Source organism: Suillus bovinus (assembly GCF_016758785.1).
Source record: "Suillus bovinus strain UH-Sbo-P2 chromosome Unknown EDB93scaffold_92, whole genome shotgun sequence".
Lineage (NCBI taxonomy): Eukaryota > Fungi > Basidiomycota > Agaricomycetes > Boletales > Suillaceae > Suillus > Suillus bovinus.
Window position 1 is genome coordinate 118,153 of NW_024542148.1, and position 17,862 is coordinate 136,014.

At 46.1% G+C, this 17,862-nt stretch overlaps 10 protein-coding genes across 10 annotated transcripts; 3 read left to right on the forward strand and 7 right to left on the reverse strand.

Moving 5' to 3' along the window:
* EDB93DRAFT_1255425 (uncharacterized protein) lies at positions 1–1,268 on the forward strand (the record flags this gene model as incomplete). Its single annotated transcript, XM_041453781.1, has 5 exons — positions 1–228; positions 277–405; positions 453–686; positions 728–877; positions 942–1,268. 5 exons carry the CDS (start codon positions 1–3, stop codon positions 1,266–1,268), a joined length of 1,068 nt encoding a protein of 355 aa, XP_041302573.1.
* A 2,517-nt stretch (positions 1,269–3,785) lies between these two features.
* On the forward strand, positions 3,786–5,099 carry EDB93DRAFT_932989 (uncharacterized protein). Its single transcript, XM_041457998.1, has 6 exons — positions 3,786–4,095; positions 4,158–4,265; positions 4,325–4,401; positions 4,467–4,530; positions 4,581–4,759; positions 4,813–5,099. The coding sequence occupies exons 1-5, from the start codon at positions 3,961–3,963 to the stop codon at positions 4,662–4,664; spliced, it is 468 nt and encodes a 155-aa protein (XP_041302574.1). The 5' UTR covers positions 3,786–3,960; the 3' UTR covers positions 4,665–4,759; positions 4,813–5,099.
* Positions 5,100–5,941: 842 nt separating this feature from the next.
* On the forward strand, positions 5,942–8,495 carry EDB93DRAFT_1177681 (chaperonin Cpn60/TCP-1 family). Its single transcript, XM_041450569.1, has 8 exons — positions 5,942–6,052; positions 6,106–6,196; positions 6,241–6,377; positions 6,428–6,572; positions 6,619–6,873; positions 6,927–7,075; positions 7,131–7,784; positions 7,843–8,495. Exons 1-8 carry the CDS (start codon positions 5,996–5,998, stop codon positions 8,029–8,031), a joined length of 1,677 nt encoding a protein of 558 aa, XP_041302575.1. The 5' UTR covers positions 5,942–5,995; the 3' UTR covers positions 8,032–8,495.
* Positions 8,314–9,053, reverse strand: EDB93DRAFT_1255428 (uncharacterized protein; the record flags this gene model as incomplete). The annotated part of the gene is made up of 4 exons (XM_041453782.1): positions 8,314–8,442; positions 8,517–8,648; positions 8,717–8,941; positions 8,997–9,053. 4 exons carry the CDS (start codon positions 9,051–9,053, stop codon positions 8,314–8,316), a joined length of 543 nt encoding a protein of 180 aa, XP_041302576.1.
* Positions 9,054–9,073: 20 nt separating this feature from the next.
* EDB93DRAFT_932821 (MRG-domain-containing protein) lies at positions 9,074–10,567 on the reverse strand. The gene is made up of 6 exons (XM_041457996.1): positions 10,352–10,567; positions 10,075–10,297; positions 9,907–10,005; positions 9,505–9,856; positions 9,364–9,448; positions 9,074–9,312 (listed from the first exon to the last, which is right to left on the reverse strand). The coding sequence occupies exons 1-6, from the start codon at positions 10,510–10,512 to the stop codon at positions 9,228–9,230; spliced, it is 1,005 nt and encodes a 334-aa protein (XP_041302577.1). The 5' UTR covers positions 10,513–10,567; the 3' UTR covers positions 9,074–9,227.
* Positions 10,568–10,781: 214 nt separating this feature from the next.
* EDB93DRAFT_932981 (kinase-like domain-containing protein) lies at positions 10,782–12,567 on the reverse strand. The gene is made up of 7 exons (XM_041457997.1): positions 12,457–12,567; positions 12,329–12,398; positions 11,992–12,266; positions 11,584–11,815; positions 11,127–11,528; positions 10,894–11,063; positions 10,782–10,840 (listed from the first exon to the last, which is right to left on the reverse strand). The coding sequence occupies exons 2-5, from the start codon at positions 12,387–12,389 to the stop codon at positions 11,167–11,169; spliced, it is 930 nt and encodes a 309-aa protein (XP_041302578.1). The 5' UTR covers positions 12,390–12,398; positions 12,457–12,567; the 3' UTR covers positions 10,782–10,840; positions 10,894–11,063; positions 11,127–11,166.
* A 288-nt stretch (positions 12,568–12,855) lies between these two features.
* On the reverse strand, positions 12,856–14,697 carry EDB93DRAFT_1340248 (uncharacterized protein; the record flags this gene model as incomplete). The annotated part of the gene is made up of 10 exons (XM_041455445.1): positions 12,856–13,081; positions 13,177–13,194; positions 13,249–13,306; positions 13,415–13,470; positions 13,552–13,616; positions 13,801–13,829; positions 13,940–14,007; positions 14,104–14,191; positions 14,537–14,551; positions 14,587–14,697. The coding sequence occupies 10 exons, from the start codon at positions 14,695–14,697 to the stop codon at positions 12,987–12,989; spliced, it is 603 nt and encodes a 200-aa protein (XP_041302579.1). The 3' UTR covers positions 12,856–12,986.
* Positions 14,698–14,819: 122 nt separating this feature from the next.
* EDB93DRAFT_1177694 (transcription factor e(y)2-domain-containing protein) lies at positions 14,820–15,925 on the reverse strand. Its single transcript, XM_041450570.1, has 4 exons — positions 15,648–15,925; positions 15,521–15,591; positions 15,400–15,468; positions 14,820–15,341 (listed from the first exon to the last, which is right to left on the reverse strand). The coding sequence occupies exons 1-4, from the start codon at positions 15,725–15,727 to the stop codon at positions 15,265–15,267; spliced, it is 297 nt and encodes a 98-aa protein (XP_041302580.1). The 5' UTR covers positions 15,728–15,925; the 3' UTR covers positions 14,820–15,264.
* A 912-nt stretch (positions 15,926–16,837) lies between these two features.
* EDB93DRAFT_933177 (uncharacterized protein) lies at positions 16,838–17,422 on the reverse strand. Its single transcript, XM_041457999.1, has one exon. The coding sequence runs from the start codon at positions 17,407–17,409 to the stop codon at positions 17,071–17,073; it is 339 nt and encodes a 112-aa protein (XP_041302581.1). The 5' UTR covers positions 17,410–17,422; the 3' UTR covers positions 16,838–17,070.
* Positions 17,423–17,454: 32 nt separating this feature from the next.
* Positions 17,455–17,858, reverse strand: EDB93DRAFT_1094220 (uncharacterized protein; the record flags this gene model as incomplete). Its single annotated transcript, XM_041446577.1, has 2 exons — positions 17,455–17,547; positions 17,604–17,858. Coding segments are annotated over 2 exons (348 nt in total), but the record flags the coding sequence as incomplete, so codon positions are not given.
* Positions 17,859–17,862: the final 4 nt, after the last annotated feature.

Genomic DNA, 17,862 nt, shown 5'->3' on the forward strand with positions numbered 1-17,862 from the left:
ATGGCTCAACCAGAAGTAACATTGGACAACGCAAAGGCACACTGGCAAGATGCAGAAGTGGATGTTCTACTTCATCACCTGATTCAGAATCAGGCAGTGGGTGGTGATGGTGGAAACTTCACAATGCCTACCTTCAACAGTGCAGCAACTGCTATCAATAACAATGATGCAATTCAGACAATAGGCCCACCGAAGACAGGCAAAATGGTCAAGACAAAATGGACATTGGTACGTGATCATTTCTTGAATGATTATAAGTTTACAAGCATGTTTTAGCTCAAAAAAATCTTCAATCAAATCGAGATCTATCACAATGTATCCAGTTTTCATTGGGATAATGTTCAGGGGGCTGGAATCAAGGACACTGCGGCTGCCAGTGTTTGGGATATGTATGTTGATCCCAAGGTATGTAATTATAATAATTTCTATAGCATTTGACTGACATCCAAAAGTCACAAGCTGCAATGTGCCCCTTTCGCAACAAAGGGTGGGCTCCATACAACAACATGCAGATGATCTTAGGCAATAATAGTAATGCTTACAGAAGGCACACTTTGCACCTGGCTACTGCACCCCCTCCATCTGTCAATACTGCAGATGATGTCCTTGATGTTATTGACGGAGGCCTTGACCTTCTTGACATGGATGTAGACACTCAGGCTGCTGGAGCCACCACCGCCAGTGATGTGCCAGACATGAACCCTGATTTGATGATACCACCTAGCAGGGAACCTCAAATACTACTCATGTTGCCAGCTCCCAGTCCAGTAAACACATGCACACTGACACTTTTGTCGACTCTTCATCTCAACGCACTGGTGCCCCTCCCGCATCCAGCAATCCTGTTCCACTTTCATCAACATTGGTATCATCACCGGTGAGTGTCAGCGCATGGTGGCATGCAGATGGGGATGAGTAGTGCTGCAAAAATTGCTGCGAAGATTACTCCTGCCGCTGCTGTCATGAATATGCAAGGTAGCATAAACCACCTCACAGATGTTATCAAGAAAACCATATCCACTCCACCTCTGCCTCCTCCACCAGTCACTGTTGCACCAATTGTACCAAATATCATCTCTCGTGGCCTGGAAGCTATGCACTGCAAAGATGGGGAATTTTTGTTGGTGAGTCAGAGAGCCAGCCCCCTGCACATATTTTCCCTTGCAGGAGGGGAAAACAAGCTTGCTATCTATGTTGGGCTTGAGGATGACTACAAGACATGCCGTGCATTTATCTTAGAGCTCTCGGACTCTCCACTGCTGCAGTAGTACTATCATATCATTTGTGTCACTACACTTGTTGCATTTTCATGTACTGTATTTCACACATCTGAGTCATTGAATCATATATGAATTGAAACAGATCAGATACAACTACGTGCTACTTGTAAGAATCAATTCAGGTCATCCTCATCATCTGATACATCATTGTCATTGTTACCAAGAACACGTTGTTCTTCTAAAATATGCTGATACTCAACCCACATCGCTTGTGCAATGAGATCATGTTTGATATGCAGATCATTGTGTGCTTCTTCTGCTGCCTGCTCCCAGTTTGTGGCATGCATATGAGCATCTGAGTCCAAATAGTCTGCTTTGGGTAGTGCACCTTCCAAGGGATCATGAAAACATATGAAGTTGTGAATGCAGCACAAGGTGGCTGGAATTTGAGCTTGTATGCTCATAGCATATGGTGGTGATAGAACGAGGATTCAGAAACATTGTTTGAGGACACCAAAAATTCACTCAATGATGTTTTCGAGCAGACAAATGATGGAGATTGAACAATTTTTCTTTCATAGTTGGCCTGTAAATAATCAGCAGATTGTAGAAAGAATAACAACAGTACACATACCTCAAACCTGTGTGGCCCCATTCTGCAAGGTGGTAGTGCACGTTACGATATGGAATGAGTAGTTCAGGCCGCAGAGGGAAACCTGCATCTGCAAGGAAGTATTTCCCTGCAGGAATATGAAGGTTGTGGCCTGCTGCAGCCTCGTAGACACATGCATCTGTGGCTGACCTTTCCCAGCCAGTGAGTGCATAAGTAAAGTTGAGCTTGAAGTCACAGGCAAACAGGCAGTTTTGTGAAACAAAACCCTTCTGATTGCGATAGGGACCTCATTCAAATGTGCGAGGTGAAGCGTGAATGTGGCTACCGTCAATAGCCCCAATGGTATCTTTGAAAAATGGCCAAAACTTAGGGTCAGAGCGAATTCTATCAGGAATGGAGTCATCTGGAAAGTGAACATAGTTTGTGTAGAAGGGGGAAGACGAGAATATGTTGAGCATCTTGCAAAAATAACTACATAGGAAATACAATGAGACATCAGCGGATCATAACTAGTATTAGTGCGTACTTACTGGGAAATTGTTTCATTGGAGCATTGAAATCGTTCACCAACATGCCTAACAGACAGTCCTGTGACAGACGTATAGAGAAAAATCGCGAGTTGTTCCTCTAGTGAAACAAACTTGGAGTTGGTATAGCTGAGGGTATGAAGCTCTGATATAAGCTCGGTAAAAGCATGCGCATGCATGCCAAGTTCACATCAGATCCATTCTGGGTGGCCAGTCAACAGTTCCATCACCCATGCTTTGCCAGAGAGAGCGGATGTGTGATATGGCTCTGGATCTTTGGCATACACTGACTCTAGTATATTGGCTGTAGCGCTGATTAAGATGCTGACTAGAAGGATTGAGTGTTGGATGAGGTGGCATTGAACTTCTGGATGTTGGGGCATGAAATGCTGGAGTCTCGAATGAGGATCCATTGGTGTAGGGATGCATAGAATACAACTCTAAGGACAGTGTATTATACCCTACAGCCCATATCAATGTGCTAGGGTTAGTCCGAATTCAGCCTATGATTCAAGTTCCGAACTTCGGCAAAATCCAAGCCGAGATGACATTTGCCAAATGTTGGTCAACATCTGGTTGCCGAACAGCCTCTAAGTTAGTAAGTGTTCAACTTTCGCACCACAACAAGTTTTGAACTTTTGCCATTCCGAAATTTCGGCTATAGTATGATGACTAATGTATGGTTTTATTTGTATTGTGGCTCTAAGACGAGAGGACTTCTCCCCACGGGTGGCTGCGTTCATCCAAATTTCTTGATTGGTTCAAGTCGAAATTTCAAGTCAAAATCTTTTATTTACCAACCCCATTTTGATTGAAATCTTGCTTGTATCAAAACTCCGATGTGTCAGGGTCTAGAAGTCGGGGACTGCAAGGCCAGAACCGAGAACATTGACGGTAAGACTTGGATCGTCAGCTGATAGTATATCAAATTATGCCTGCGTCACATCGACGTAACGGTGACCTGGTGTTGTTGGCAGAAGTCGGTAACCTCTGAGAAATTTCGAAGCAGACAATGCCAGGCCGACCGAGGTCACTTGGATCTCGAATGACCCGTCATCGTTGACGATCATAGCCTCGACCATCACGTCATGCTGTACCACCTACCTAGTCTTCACTTCCAGTTACTTTCACAATATGCAAGGCTTGCTCAGCGTCTAGGTATCAATATCGCCGCGAAATACGACGCTCTATCTGTCTGTGATGCTCAATTTTGCTTTTGTCAAGAACTCACACACCGTCTGTGCTTATGACATACAAGAATATCCGTGTACTGCCGCTAATCCCCCCATCTTCCACCTCCGTCAGCCCCTGTCCTGCTACATTTTCTAATCCAATTGAATCCAGACTACGGTGTTGAGTGGGGATCTTCTACTACTAGTAGTATTCGGAAATAATGGTACGCAAATCCAAAGCACCGAGTTGGTATTGTTGCGCTCAGTTGTCACCTTTGCACGTACCTCCTATTTCTATTACGTCTGCTTTTTACAGAAAACAGCCCTAGATGCCAATCACTATAAAAGCCCAACTTCTTCTTACCTCTCCTTTGTCAATTCCTCCCCTCATCGTCGAATCATCCTATTAGCGAACTATATCGTATACAATGACTTTCCCCAACGATGGAGTGTATGCTATCAGAAACGTTGGCAGAAACCTCATGCTCGATCTGACGAGCGACAGCACCAAAGAGGGCAACCAGATTCAAGGCTTCGCAAAAAATGGCACCGTAGCTCAACAGGTATTTATACGCGTTTGAACCCACCTTGTGACCGGTTCTAACACATCACGTCTGTCCATTAGTGGGTGATCAAGCACCAAAACGAGCCTGGGACCCCCAACAAGACAGTCAGCATTCAGTCCAATAACAGCGGCAACAATGGAAATGGATGCTTTGCTACTGCGAAGGAGGTATGCTGGATCTCCACTCATTCTTTCATTTCCTTGTTGGTTGACGCGGACGTGGGCAGGATTCGGACGAACCAGTCGTTTATACTAGGCAGGCGTTTGTTGTCGATCTTTCTGGACAAGCGGGCAATACCTTCACGTAAGAATACGTTGCAGTACGCAGCAACCTACTATTTTTGCTAATTTAACCACTCGCATTTACAGCATGAGCTTCACACGCGGGAAAAAGAACCTGGTGTTATCCATTCCAAGCCCAAAGAATAGTGCAGTGAGTCAGTGGTTTTTTTTTCAGAGCCCTTTGCTCATAACGTTTACAAGGTGAAACTTGAGCATCACGTGAAAGGAAATGATTGCCAGCATTGGGAATTCATCCGGGTTTCTGATCTCCAACCCATCGCCTAGTTGTCGCCACCAGGTACCATCTTGCAAAGGTGTCATTGAAAGCGTTCCCGCATATATCTGCTACGTATTGCCTTGTCTGCTTCTGTTGTGTATGAGTACGTTGATTTGAATAGCATTGCTTTAGTCTGGTCTTCTTACTAAGTTACAGAAATTGTGAATCATTCGAGGATATACAGATCTCGCAAATCCTGTTTCGAATAAAAATCACTGGGGTTGACGAAGACAAACAACAGTTAATTACTTCGAGGTGGCTTAGCTACTAGTCTGAGTCCACGCTCTTTTTAACTGCCTGACTGGCAGACTCTAGAGACGATGCTATCGAAAACGATATGATTGAATGGAAGACTCATCAGCCTTTGAATGGTGCATGAGATTATTATTCATCTTCCTCATTGTCAGAATATTAGTATTCTGCTTTTTTTTCACGACCCATTGGCCTTCAACTCATACAGACCACCACTTATTAGTTCCATTTGAACTCATGGAATAACAATCCACTGGCAAATCAGCACAACAACGTAGTCAAATGTCACTCCAAATCGACATCGCTACTCGATGAACTTGCGGTCGAAGCTTCGGAAGCATGAGGGAATGTAGCTTTGATGTTTTTGGAATGAGTAGCATATTGACAGCTCCGACTCGAGAGGATATGCATAGCATGTAGCAATGAAAATTTGACCCTCGGATAAACTGAGGAGTCTACACCCCTCCAACACCGCAAAACCGCCACGGGTAAGCGTGCTGTACGTACAGGTCTCAATAATCCACACTGTGGTACCCGTACCCGTGCTCTACCCTAGTTGCTTTAGGTCGAGCCTCCCGCAGAGGGTGTAACGCCGATAGATTATAAGGTCCTCGAGGTCGCGAATCGTGGGTATTTGCAAATCTTCTGTAGGAGAGAGTATGGGAGGATATGTAAGGGTGGTGTTAGTGGACTAATTGTTATGGTATGCCTGGACGTACGCGTGGTAGCGTTAAGCGATACGATAGACAGGTGTTTGAGCTTAGCTGTGGCAGCGAGTCTTCATCTGCTATATGACAGCCAGTACTAATCATGATATGAGATGATCCACACACCAGGGTAATCCTTGTATGTTCGATACGGGAGAAGAGAGGAGCATGCTGCTCGTTTGTTTGCTAGCTGTTTCGCAGAATGCAGATCAGGAGTAGCAACCAGGTATATGACAACCCTCCTGAATATATGAAAGCTCGGCAAAGACAAACACTTGAACTGAAGTGGCGCCGTCTTTTGCTCGTAGTCGGAGTCTCAAAAAGTCAAGCTAGGACGCGTCTGAACTTAAGTCTTGGCTTGGTGTTGTGGATCGGAAACCATGTCGTTGAAGGTACCCAAAGCCAACAACATCCAGCTATTTAAGGATGGGTACAAGGTATTTATTATACTCCCGATCTTTGCTTACAGTGTCCGATAACATTCTTCCAGCACCTCCAGGGCATCGAGGATGCCGTTCTTCGAAATATTCAAGCAGTTTCAGAGTTATCCGATCTTGTACGGACAAGCTTTGGTCCAAATGGTACGTATAGTGCACTTATAATATATCTATCCTGATTCTGTTAGGTCGCAATAAACTAATAATCAATCACCTTGGCCGACTTTTCGTAACATCTGATGCCGCTACCATCATCAGAGAGATCGAAGTCGTTCACCCAGCAGCTAAGCTCCTTGTCATGGCATCGCAAGCTCAAGAGTCTGAGGTATGTCCTTCTCAATCTCGTTTCTTATCTACTTGCTAACTTAAACACAGATGGGTGACTCCACCAATATGGTCATAATTCTCGCTGGAGAACTTCTTAGGAAGTCTGAAAACCTGCTTGTCATGGGGCTACACCCTAGTGAAGTAATTAAAGGTTACGAACTTGCATGCGCTAAAGCTCTCGCGGAACTTGAGAGTGAGTCCCTTTATCCCTTTCACATTTTCTTCTGACAGCAACACAGACCTACCAACGTCCAGCCTGCCTTCCCCTTTTACCCAGGAATCTCTTACTACAGCTCTCAAACCGGCCATAGCATCAAAACAGTACGGTTACGAGGACGCACTTTCATCTCTGGTCGCAGAAGCCGCACTCGCCGTCATGCCTAAAAATCCGAAGAATTTCAATGTGGACAACGTTCGCGTTGTCAAGATCATGGGCGGCAGCCTTTCGGGAAGCAAAGTCGTGCAAGGGATGGTATTTGGCCGCGAACCGGAAGGTAATTCTACCCAAATCCTCGGTACAGTGCTCATATTCACACCCCCTCCCAAGGTATCATCAAAAAAGTTTCAAGCGCGAAAGTAGCCGTTTTTACATGTGCTCTCGATATTGCACAAACTGAAACGAAAGGCACTGTCCTCCTCAAAAACGCAGACGAAATGCTCAATTTCACGCGGGGCGAGGAACAACAACTTGAAGGGGTATGATCTCCTTCATCCCATTACCTTCTACATCTACTGACCATTACTCGAACAGATCTTTAAAGAGATCGCCGATTCAGGCATCAAAGTCATCATTGCAGGCTCATCTATTGGTGACCTCGCGCTACACTACCTCAATCGTTTCAACATTGCCGTTCTTAAGGTCCTCTCCAAATTTGACCTCCGCCGTGTAGCTCGTGTTGTCAACGCCACACCTCTCGCCCGCGTCGGCGCACCCAGCCCAGAGGAAGCAGGCTATGTCGACATCTTCGAGACAACGGAGATCGGTGGAGACCGTGTCACCGTCCTCCGTCAGCTCGCTCCCGGCGAGGATGGGTACCAGGGACACACAGAGAAGACGCGCACAGCGACGATCGTGCTTAGAGGGGCGACGGCTAACCATCTCGACGATCTTGAGCGCGCGATCGATGATGGCGTTAATGTGATCAAATCCCTTATAAAAGATCCACGGCTAGTTCCTGGTGCAGGTGCGACAGAACTGGAGCTGGGCAAGCGTGTTGAGGCATACGGGAGCGGGATGAGGGGGCTAGCACAACATGCTGTGAAGCGGTATGCCACAGCACTCGAAGTCATACCGAGAACGCTCGCCGAGAACGCCCTGGGAGGCGCTGAGGGCAACGAGGTCCTCAGTCGGTTGTGGGCCAAGCACGAACAGCAAGGCGGCGAAGCCTGGGGTGTCGATATAGAGGTAAAGTTCACTAGTGCTGTACCATCACCCTTTGATTGATCGATCGATCATATTCCAGGCCGAACAAGATGGCACTCTGCTAGCTACCGACTACAAGATCCTAGACCCACTAGCCGCAAAACAGTGGGCCATCAAGCTCGCAACAGAAGCCGCCGTATCCGTACTCAGCGTCGACAGCATCATTATGAGCAAACCTGCAGGAGGACCCAAAGTCCCTCAACAAGCAAGTAATTGGGATGAAGATTAGGACACTGCTATAGCTACCGGAATGCCTAGACTGCTTTACAGCAATTTTACGCAGACCAAGAAAGTTTCGATTAATGGGAACAAAAAATGGATGAAGCCGAAAAGAACGTTAGGATGAGCAGCGAGAATATTGTGGGGAGTGATACTGTATAATGTCAATGATAGATATTCGCGAACGGTGACTCAGAACGGAATGTCAAAGGATGATAACAAGGAGTCCATCGTGGATGGTGGCGGGTTTAGTATGTAGGTGCCAGTGACCATATACATGAGCGTCTATGATTTATGACTCATTGCACACAGCTGGACTGTCATCTTCGTCGTCCTCCCTGAGATCAGGCCCCTCCATTTCATTCTCTTCTATGTGGTGGTCAGCTTCAAGCTCGTCGTCAAAGATGACATGGAACCGCGACTGCAGCAAGCATCGATGAGTACTATAGTGTCACACCATGTATACTTCTTGCACTTGAATCTCATCTAGCGTACAATCCAGCTAAGTTGTTGGGGAGGCTGGAGAACTCCACTGCTTGGAAAGTAGCAGCGCAGGAATTGGCAATGGGCGTACAGAAGAAGGGGAGTGATTGCGAGAGGAGACAATGCCACAAATGCGAAATAGAACTGTGGCATGAATTTTCAGCTTGGATTGCAAAAAGAACATACCGATCGTTTGCATTGGATGGAATTACTGATAACGCAGACATAAAAGTTGCATCGTACGAAGGAGGCGAGTTAGTAACGGACGTGGTATCATCAAAACTCTGGACGGTATCCCTCACGAGGGCGAGGCAAAAGAAAAGACACCCGTTAGCAGAACATAGCGGCCTGCCAAGCACGACACGCATGGTGTGAGCGATTGGTTGGGGAACAAGCAACGAAACGTGGTAAGGTGACACACGCGGAGAAAGCTCAGGCTGAGTGCTGTTTGAAGTATTTGAACGGACTCAATCAGAAGTAGTGGTTGCGTACATGGTCAACTGGTCTCGGAGATGCAGTGTAATCAAGAAGAAAAGGCGGTAGAGCCATGTTCTTTCATGAGGACGATTAGCTAGTCAATGTCGTCGAGTCCTTGTATTCTGCTTATCAGACTGATATAGTTGGACTAGCAGACCCCACAGTTGGCGTAAATTTTGATCGAAGGCGGACGTAGGTGATTAAGTTTGCGAGTAATGGCATGTACACAAGAATAACGTCAATGAATTATGATCGAGAGATATTTTGATATTGCAGACTTGAGCTTTCGTACTCTATCAAAAATAGCCGACTGCGGTCATTCATCATAAACCTTCACCAGACTCATCAGTAAATAATGACAAAAAACGGTGAAAAAACACACATTAAAAGCTCGTTGACATAATCCCTCACTAGTCCGACGCTCTCCGCGTCCATCGTGGAACTGGCGACCATCTGTGGTAAACTCACTAAGCCGAGTAATTCATCAGTTGACGCTAAGTACTTTATGCGGATGAGATCGCACCAAGCATCCTAAGCAAGTGTTCTGCTCCATATATGGCGCTCATGTCTTTCTCCTGGCCAACCTGCACCTTGGGACCCGTGACATACTGTTTGCGGATCTCGGCATACTGTGGACGCTCAAAACGGTAGAGAAGGTTTGCGCCGAGCGATCGATCAAAGTAGACTTGGAGCCCTGAAATTATTGTTGGCAGGACGAGTTCAGGCTCGCGAAGGCTGGAAGGCGCTCGAGTTAGCAGAATACTGAAGATTCCCGATAGAGGAGCTGACGTTGTATTTTTTCCAAGTCCTATCACATAATCTTTGAACTCCTTGAGGATCTCAACGACTGTTGGCCTTCGTGGTACGGATACTAGCTTTCGGGTTATCAATATCCAACTAATGCGCAAAACCAACGCAATCCTACCTGGCTGTTCTTTGTGATCGCCTCCCAATCGTCCACAAGCAGTACTTTCAGCACCTCTGGGACATTGAGTTTCATTTCTGGCTTCTTGCTGCTATCGTCCTTTTAGAGAATGACATCAGCACCATCACAGAGAATACACCATGAGAATTGTCTAAAAAACGAACGCACCTCCTCTCTCCCTCTCTTTGTTCCTCTACCATCCTTACGCCCAAGCCCGCCACCGCGTGAGGAGCTACCGTCCTTCATCAAACCCCCGCCATGGGCCTTCCCTTTTGTGGACGACCCCGAGGTAGATGCAGCTGCGCTGGCCTGTGCCATCAGTGCTTTCTGCAACTGCACATTCGTGTCATTGAACTTGAGCAGCCGTGTGATAGGCACCCATTCATCCCACCTAGCCAGCGGTGAGCAAAGAATGAGTCAAACACAAATATAACGGGCAACACACGTCTGCTTCCATCCCTTATAGTGCACGAAGAAATGGGGGCCTACTGTGGGGAGTTTGGTGTTGGTTTCGTCCCATGTCTCTGATTTTAGTATTTTAGCCTCGTAGACGAGGGGCCCATGATAGCATAAGATGCGCTCGCCGACTGCAAAAGATAAAGACATTCGCTGCGCAGGACTTTCGTACGTTCAGGGTTTGTTGGTTTGAAAGGTCAGGTGTTTATGTAAGATGTTCCTGGATGCCTACCCAGGCCCCAGAATTTGCATCACTAAGCAGAAAATGGTCACCAGTCAAGGTATTCAAGCTTGACCCAACAGCATGGCATAGCAGCAACAAGTAAAGAAACACCCATAAAAACCAAATAACGTAAGAAATAGAGAGGACCTTCAACAAAACCCTCAATCATGCAACTCCGCACTGCAAAAGCATTGTAGCCTTGAGCAGTGCTTCCTATTTTGGAGATAAACACGCGCAACATCAACATGGAAGATTCTGTTAGGAAATTGTTCAACACAGGACATCCTGATCACGACATTGAAACGAACCTAAGCTCGCTGAACAGTCGCTGCCGGCCACTTAGAAAAAACCTGGCTAGTATCAGGCCAGCGTCATAATAAGTGCCTCACAAACGAGGACAACGTAATAGCGGCTGCATGTGATCGAAGGGTCTCGTCATGCTAATTCTTGAGTGCCGCCACGTGTTCTGCTGGAAGGTCTGATCAACAAACAAAATGAACATGTTGATTGACCACTCGGGTTTCATAAAGTAAAAATGTACTCACGGCTATGATAGACCCTCCCCCCATCTTTGTTTCCCGTCATCTTCGCGCATTACATGCTTCACAGAATCTCTTCGTCGTCCGCCTCGAGGGTATGGTCCAATCGTAAACCTCATCATACTCTATATTCATTGTTTTTGCCAGCCCTTTGAACAAATTTCGGAGTCCCATGTAGTCTGGGAGGTCTTCAAACTCGAGACCTCTTGCATAGTTGAAAAAAATTTCGAACTCCACAGGAAGACCCACGGTGAGAACAGATACAGCCTCCAGCTTCTTGTCTCGTATAGCATCCCACGTCTCAGCGACTGTAGCGCCTTTAATTTTCCGCCAGGGTAACGTGCCTCGCAGAAAGTAAACCAGCATGTAAGCAAGAGATTCTAAATCATCACGCCTAGAGCACTCTTTACCAAACCATTAGGTCAATTATGGCCAATTTGACAGCCGACTACAACTTACCTATACCGCAATGTGCATTGATAGATGCAAAGAGAGATGTACCCACGCCATGATGGTTGTCCTGTCGATATGGGATATGGGCGCTTGTCTTCGGGTCACGAAATTTTTTGGCGAGCCCAAAATCGATCACATTGACCAGATGTTCTGCACGGTCTGTCCCCATTACGAAGTTGGCAGGTTTGACGTCGCGATGAACAAAATCGCGCGAGTGGATAAACTCTAGGCGCGATAGCTGGGTTGTTGGGAAGGTGTCAGCAATGCTAAGACAAAAAGGTGGGAAAAGGAAAGTCCGACACAGCTTGGCGTCACAAAAGACGCCCTTGGGCCACGACGTGTTGATGCAGGACGCGCAACAGTGGATAGGGTATACACCTCACCTGAGGCAATACTGCAAATAAGAAGACTCACCAATTGATCCGCAAGCTGAAGCACGGTCTTCATTGTGAAGTGACGATTGCACATCTTGAACAGGTCTTCGAGGGATGGACCCAACAAATCTATCACCATAACATTGTAATCGCCATGCTTTCCCGACCACATGATCCATGGCACCCCAGGACCACCCATGAGGGTCTTGTAGACCTTGGACTCCTGCTTGAGAGGACTGTTGCGTGCTATGGCTGGTTCTAATTTAATTGCAACTTCCTTCCCTGCCACTGTATGAACTCCAAGGAATACTGTGCCTATTTGAACATGATAGGAAGTCAGGGGGACTAGTGGCAGATGAACAGGGATTGAGAGTTACCGCATCCTCCAATGGCGATTTCCTCTTCAAGTCTGTACTTTCCACCTAATGTGAAATCCATGATAAATTCCTAGAAGAAAGATACTAAGCTCGACGACGTCAAGGATGGTGAGTAAGTTAGTTGGCACCTCGAGATGATAGTTGTCCTTAAGCTGGCCTATATTGATATGCTTGATGAATGTGACCAGAGAGACCCGCAAGTGGCGTATTCAATTGAAAGTTCAGTTTATGGATGCTTATGTCAGTCGGCATTTCGGCGATGACCTCCACAGTCCTCCCTGAATTGGAAATCACGAGACCGCGTCGCGACGCGTCACGCTCTGTGGGTCTTTTTCAGACTAAATCTGCAGAGTAACCTACGTGTGAGGGCAAGTACTACTGTGAGACAGAATATGGTCCTGCATGAATTATAGCAGTTACTGCCTTCCATGTGAGAAAGCGGTACTAATATTACGTGCACCTGATGCCGTGCGTATCTTCATATCAAGTATATTGTAGTGACACCATTTTAAAATTAATGGTGACATCTTAACTGACGCCACACCGCTCCTACAGGTTATAGCAAGGCTTTACTACAGCATTAAATATTGAATACCGACTCCAGCATGACGTACATACAGTGGGGATCCATCTATTATTCATCGGTCCTTTACTTCACTCAAATACATGCAACGACGGTAATTATAAGGTAAGCCACATCCCCAAAGCTTGCGGTACCCGATTCAATCGCATAGGCGTCTAATTTCATATGGCCTTGATAAAAGAGGGCATTATTGAGCTTCAAGCTTCAAGGACTATATCCTGTAATCTCGACAAGCAGCCATGAGGGCGCAGGACATATTACTTACATTCAAATTTGAGATATTCTGATATTCTTGACAGTCCAGTACAACTTGAAGTGGCAAAGAATGGCAGCTCACCGACGTCTGTTTGGCAGGAGCGAGTATTAATCTGTAACTTGGTCAAGCCTGTCGTCCACTTCAACCGTTACGCCAAATAGCAGTGATACTGAAAGCTTATGTTTCAGTAGTATTGCAGACAGTATTCGTGTAGACTATAGGGACTCTAGTAAGCCAGCGTGCTTACAATCTCGCAGTGGTGCGTGGACTTTGGGCCGTCCTCTCGGCATACGATACCGCTTCCTTGTAAGCACAGTCAATATATTTTACATGCGTATCCTTGAATACAGGACGGACTGCCGGGTGCGCTACGCGCGTACGCACCCAATGTGATTTGGCATCGTGGTTGGTTGTTGAGAGGGAGAAGGAACCCGTACAACAGACTCGAACTAGGTTATGGGACAGGTGTTTAGGGCTGTATTTTTGAAGCTCGTAGATTTTGAATGCAGCCTCGTCTTCAACAAGTCTCCACAGCCAACGAACTTGGATTTTCGACGGAGAATGGTGCGGCATCGCCGCGGAATTAGCTCTTGCTCTCAGCCTTGTCACGGAATTGGCTGAAACGGTACTTACATGTATGTGCTGATCCCCTCCACTCCAAACTATAGACATGTCAGTAATTGTTGGATTTAGATTATTTAGATTTCCTTATCGAGTTTCGACTCGGAACGAGCCGATTGTGGCTTAAATTTATTTTGCCGTGATTACATACAGTAGCGATATTTTTGTATACCTTGCGCGTTTGCAACAAATTCACCGTGCTACCTGCTGCCGAAAATTCTATAGTAATTTCATACTGGCGGCGATAGCACTATATAATCCTCCCTGGTAATGAAAATCCGAGCAGCAATGTGCTGATTGCGACAATCAACACACCTTTAAAGATCTCATTCTTCTCTGCCACATGCGCAGCCCATACAATATGAGTAACTGAGTGGATATGTATGAGCATGCCACGGCAAACCTGGCACGGACGGCATCCTTAGCATCAGCTAAACGGAGACTGCGCTACGATGGATGGAGATGGTTGTGATTGCAAGTCAAGGAGGAAACTGAGACTCGTAGGCACTTGAACAAAATGTTCACAAACTTGGCCGTGGGTACAAAGCCAATTCTAATCTGGTTGAAAAGATAATTCGCAGGGCTAGTGAAGTGAAGAAAGTGGGACTATCTTAGCGCTTTAGCTTTCGATGTAACCACTGATGTACAAGCTAGACATTCTGAAGACAAAGACCTTGGCGCCGAATACCACAGCGCGTGGTATTCGGCACCAACATCATTGTTTTTTGATATGAGCACTCGGACGTACATCACTTTGAACATACTAGTATGTTGATATCAATGAACGCTAGTGCTCACCTGCACACGAAGGAGACGATTTGAATTGATGGCATACGCTTGAGGCTTGAAGACTCCAAGTGCAAGTGAAGCGCGAGAGCAAAGTAGGCTCTCAACTTGCGATGTACCCATAAAACCTCAAAATATCATTTCAAGCACAGGCCTTGCGCGTCAATTTTTGATGAGCCAACTCGCTACAAGTCCAATGACAACAACTCAAGAATCAGGCAAGAATATGTCTGTTGGTCATGAACACGATTACGAGGTACATAAAGGTACATAAAAATACCTGTAGGTAGAGGAGCGGCCACGAGCATCAAAACAACGAAGAATGAAGATATTCGCTGACAATGCATGCATGACGTTCTATGAGTTTGATGTAAATCGACCAGTAAACTGATCTATGTATTCCTTCTGATCAAGTGTCACCAAAGCGACGTCGTTGGTGCAGAGCATGCACGGGTATAGCACTCAGTTGCAATACTGAGACCTGAGACGCTAGTACTTATATCAAATTGGTAACGGGTGGTGCTTCTCGCGGAAGAAAAATCATGGTTATAGCATGAAAATGACAGGGCACGTATCTTTTGAATAACCTGGGCCAAAGTCCTTCCGTTTAATTGAAAATTGCGAACAGAGTTACATGAATGGGTTTACGTGGAATGAGCAGAATGGGTCATGCAAGGCGTATTGTATTGGCTACTTCTCGAATTGCTCCCTTACAAACTGCTTGATAAGAGTCGTGATTTCCCTTTTCACGGAGAGAGGCACGCTTGCTAGGGAATGATGGAAGGGGTCAGTGACATTGGTAAATGATCGAGCGGAGATTAGCACTTTGCGCATGTGATAACAATTCCTGCAGGATCGTCTGAAGGGAAAGTGGGTCCATAGTTCTACTGTTCTCTATTGGATGCGGGGATTAGACATCAAACAATGACAGGACGGGCATACATACCTTTGGCACGGTGCAGAAGGTCATCTGTCCATCCACTTTCGGAGAGCTTAGAGGACAGAAGATGTAATATTCTAGGTTGCGAAATGTTTTCTCAGTAGCTATGAGAAAATATCAAACAAACACCCACCGATCCCACTCTCCATTCTCGATCATTCGACGGTGAACTTCTACATAAAGTGTTTCAACTTCCGAAGTCAATTTGGACATGACAGTTCCTCAAAGCCTGATATTTGGGTAAAGAACGGTATCCACCATGAGCACCAAACCCAAGTGAAGGTGTTTAACCGTCACTAGAGAATCTCGGGGCTCGCTTGACGATGCAAAGTTCTTGGCTACGATTGGAGGGATGCGATGTCAATCTTAAGAAAACGAGTCAAGAGTCACGTGTGAGAACGCGTAAAGTCACGACGTGTTGACGAACATTGTTCTTGTTGTGTTCTTGCAAAATTTCAAGCCAACGTCTCAACATGTGACTGTAGTAATTACTCCAGAACGTTGTTTCTCACTATGTGAGTCTACGCCCTCAGGCTGGGACCGCAAAATAACATTTCTTAGACTTCACTTCATGCAATACTTTGATCTGGATCAATAGAGCCCAATGACAGTTGAACAAACTGGCCAGCACTTCGCTGAACCTGTTTACAGTGTCAATCTTGTCAAGTGTTCTTGATGTCCACCGTATATGTTTTGAATATAAAGGCCATTCAAGGCTTTCCCTTGAAAGATAACTTTGGAAATTTTCACCGGATCAAGAACACCGTGGAATTCATGAAAACGTGGTCACATTGCACTATAGTAGCCTGCGAGGGACCGAATTCAGCAGTGCCTTTCATTCTGATGCGACTCCGATGCATCAGACCAGACATCAAGGAAAAAACTAGTATTCACTGTTCAGCACATGTACTGGTGAGTGCTGACTCGGAGATACAACGGCGAAGTATGAATAGCAATCGCGACAACTTCACCTTGACTGAGACGAAGATAACCGTGACCGACCAACGGATGGTCAGTCTGAGTCCATATGATGTTTATTCATTCGCATTGTGACTAAACAAGACTTCAGTATCTGTCATTTTATTTTAAAAAGACAATTCGTCGAATTCTTCCTTGACACCCTCCTCATGTTCTCCGTCATTCAGACTGGACTCCAAATCATATCCGCACCCATCATCGCTATCCTCCCCTTCCTCATCAAACTCTTCAAACCCCTCGCCTTCGCCATCATTTTCATCGTGCGCATCCTCGTCATTCACAACATCCATGGCATCAGACCGTATCGCTGACTGAGAGCCAAAGCAGTCCCTGGCTACTCTGTGCAAAGCGATGGGATGGCCGACACCCAGGTGCGTATATCGCATGAACATGTCTCAATCGATGAATCTGGCTTGAAGTTAGGTGTTTTTTTATGAACTCTTGAATATTTACACTTACATTCCAACATAGTACTCCTCCCAGTCGTCTAGCTGTCCCCCAGGGTGCGCCAATGATTCTCCTTGCCGAAGCGAGCTTACGCCACGTCCAGAGGCAAATGCGGGAAGCAGGTGAGCTCCTCATATTACTTGCCCTGGGTCAAGGAATCCAAACGCATCCGGATCGGACTCCTCCACAAAAGCAATCTTTGGAAGACGGGCATGCTTAGTGCCAGATCGATGGCCCTGAAGCACTGCCAGCCATCGGACCCACAAAACTTCAAGGCGCTGCTTCGAAGGCTTGCTCCCACCATTGCCAGTGAGCCATACCTCCATGTGATAAATACCCAACACCCTCGCATACCAGTATGGGTGGCTGGGTGTCGACTCGCCTGAGAGTACTACAACATCGCCATGAGTTTGGGGGTTAATGCTGTCATATTCGTGCCTTAAGTCATAAGTAGTGTAGCATATTTGCATGGTCTGAACTAAATAGATGGTGTTATTGGGAATGATCACCATGTTTCATTCCTCATCCGTAAAGGTGTGGTCACAGTAACTGATGTCCAACCCCTGAAGCCTATAAAGAATGTGGTCCCTCAGTTTAAGGATGAAATTCTGACTGCCTCTGGTTAGTAAAAAGTATGACTCAGGTCCATAAGCTTTGCACCTACCTTGATAGCAGGATCGCCCTCATTTTCTTGGAGAAAAGTGAATAGACGGACTGGGTTGTTTTGAGAATTTGATATATGGTGATGTATTTTCAATGAAGGGGGGGTGTCCGCATGCGATTGGTTACTAGCGGAGGGTACACTTCCTCCTGCCTCTGCTACACGCCGTAGTACATGTCTCCTGTGTTCATGTTTTGCTAATTGTCCTGGCATGTCTAATTTATTGGTCAGCAGGTAGAAAGCCTTAAGGGCTCTGTGGGCA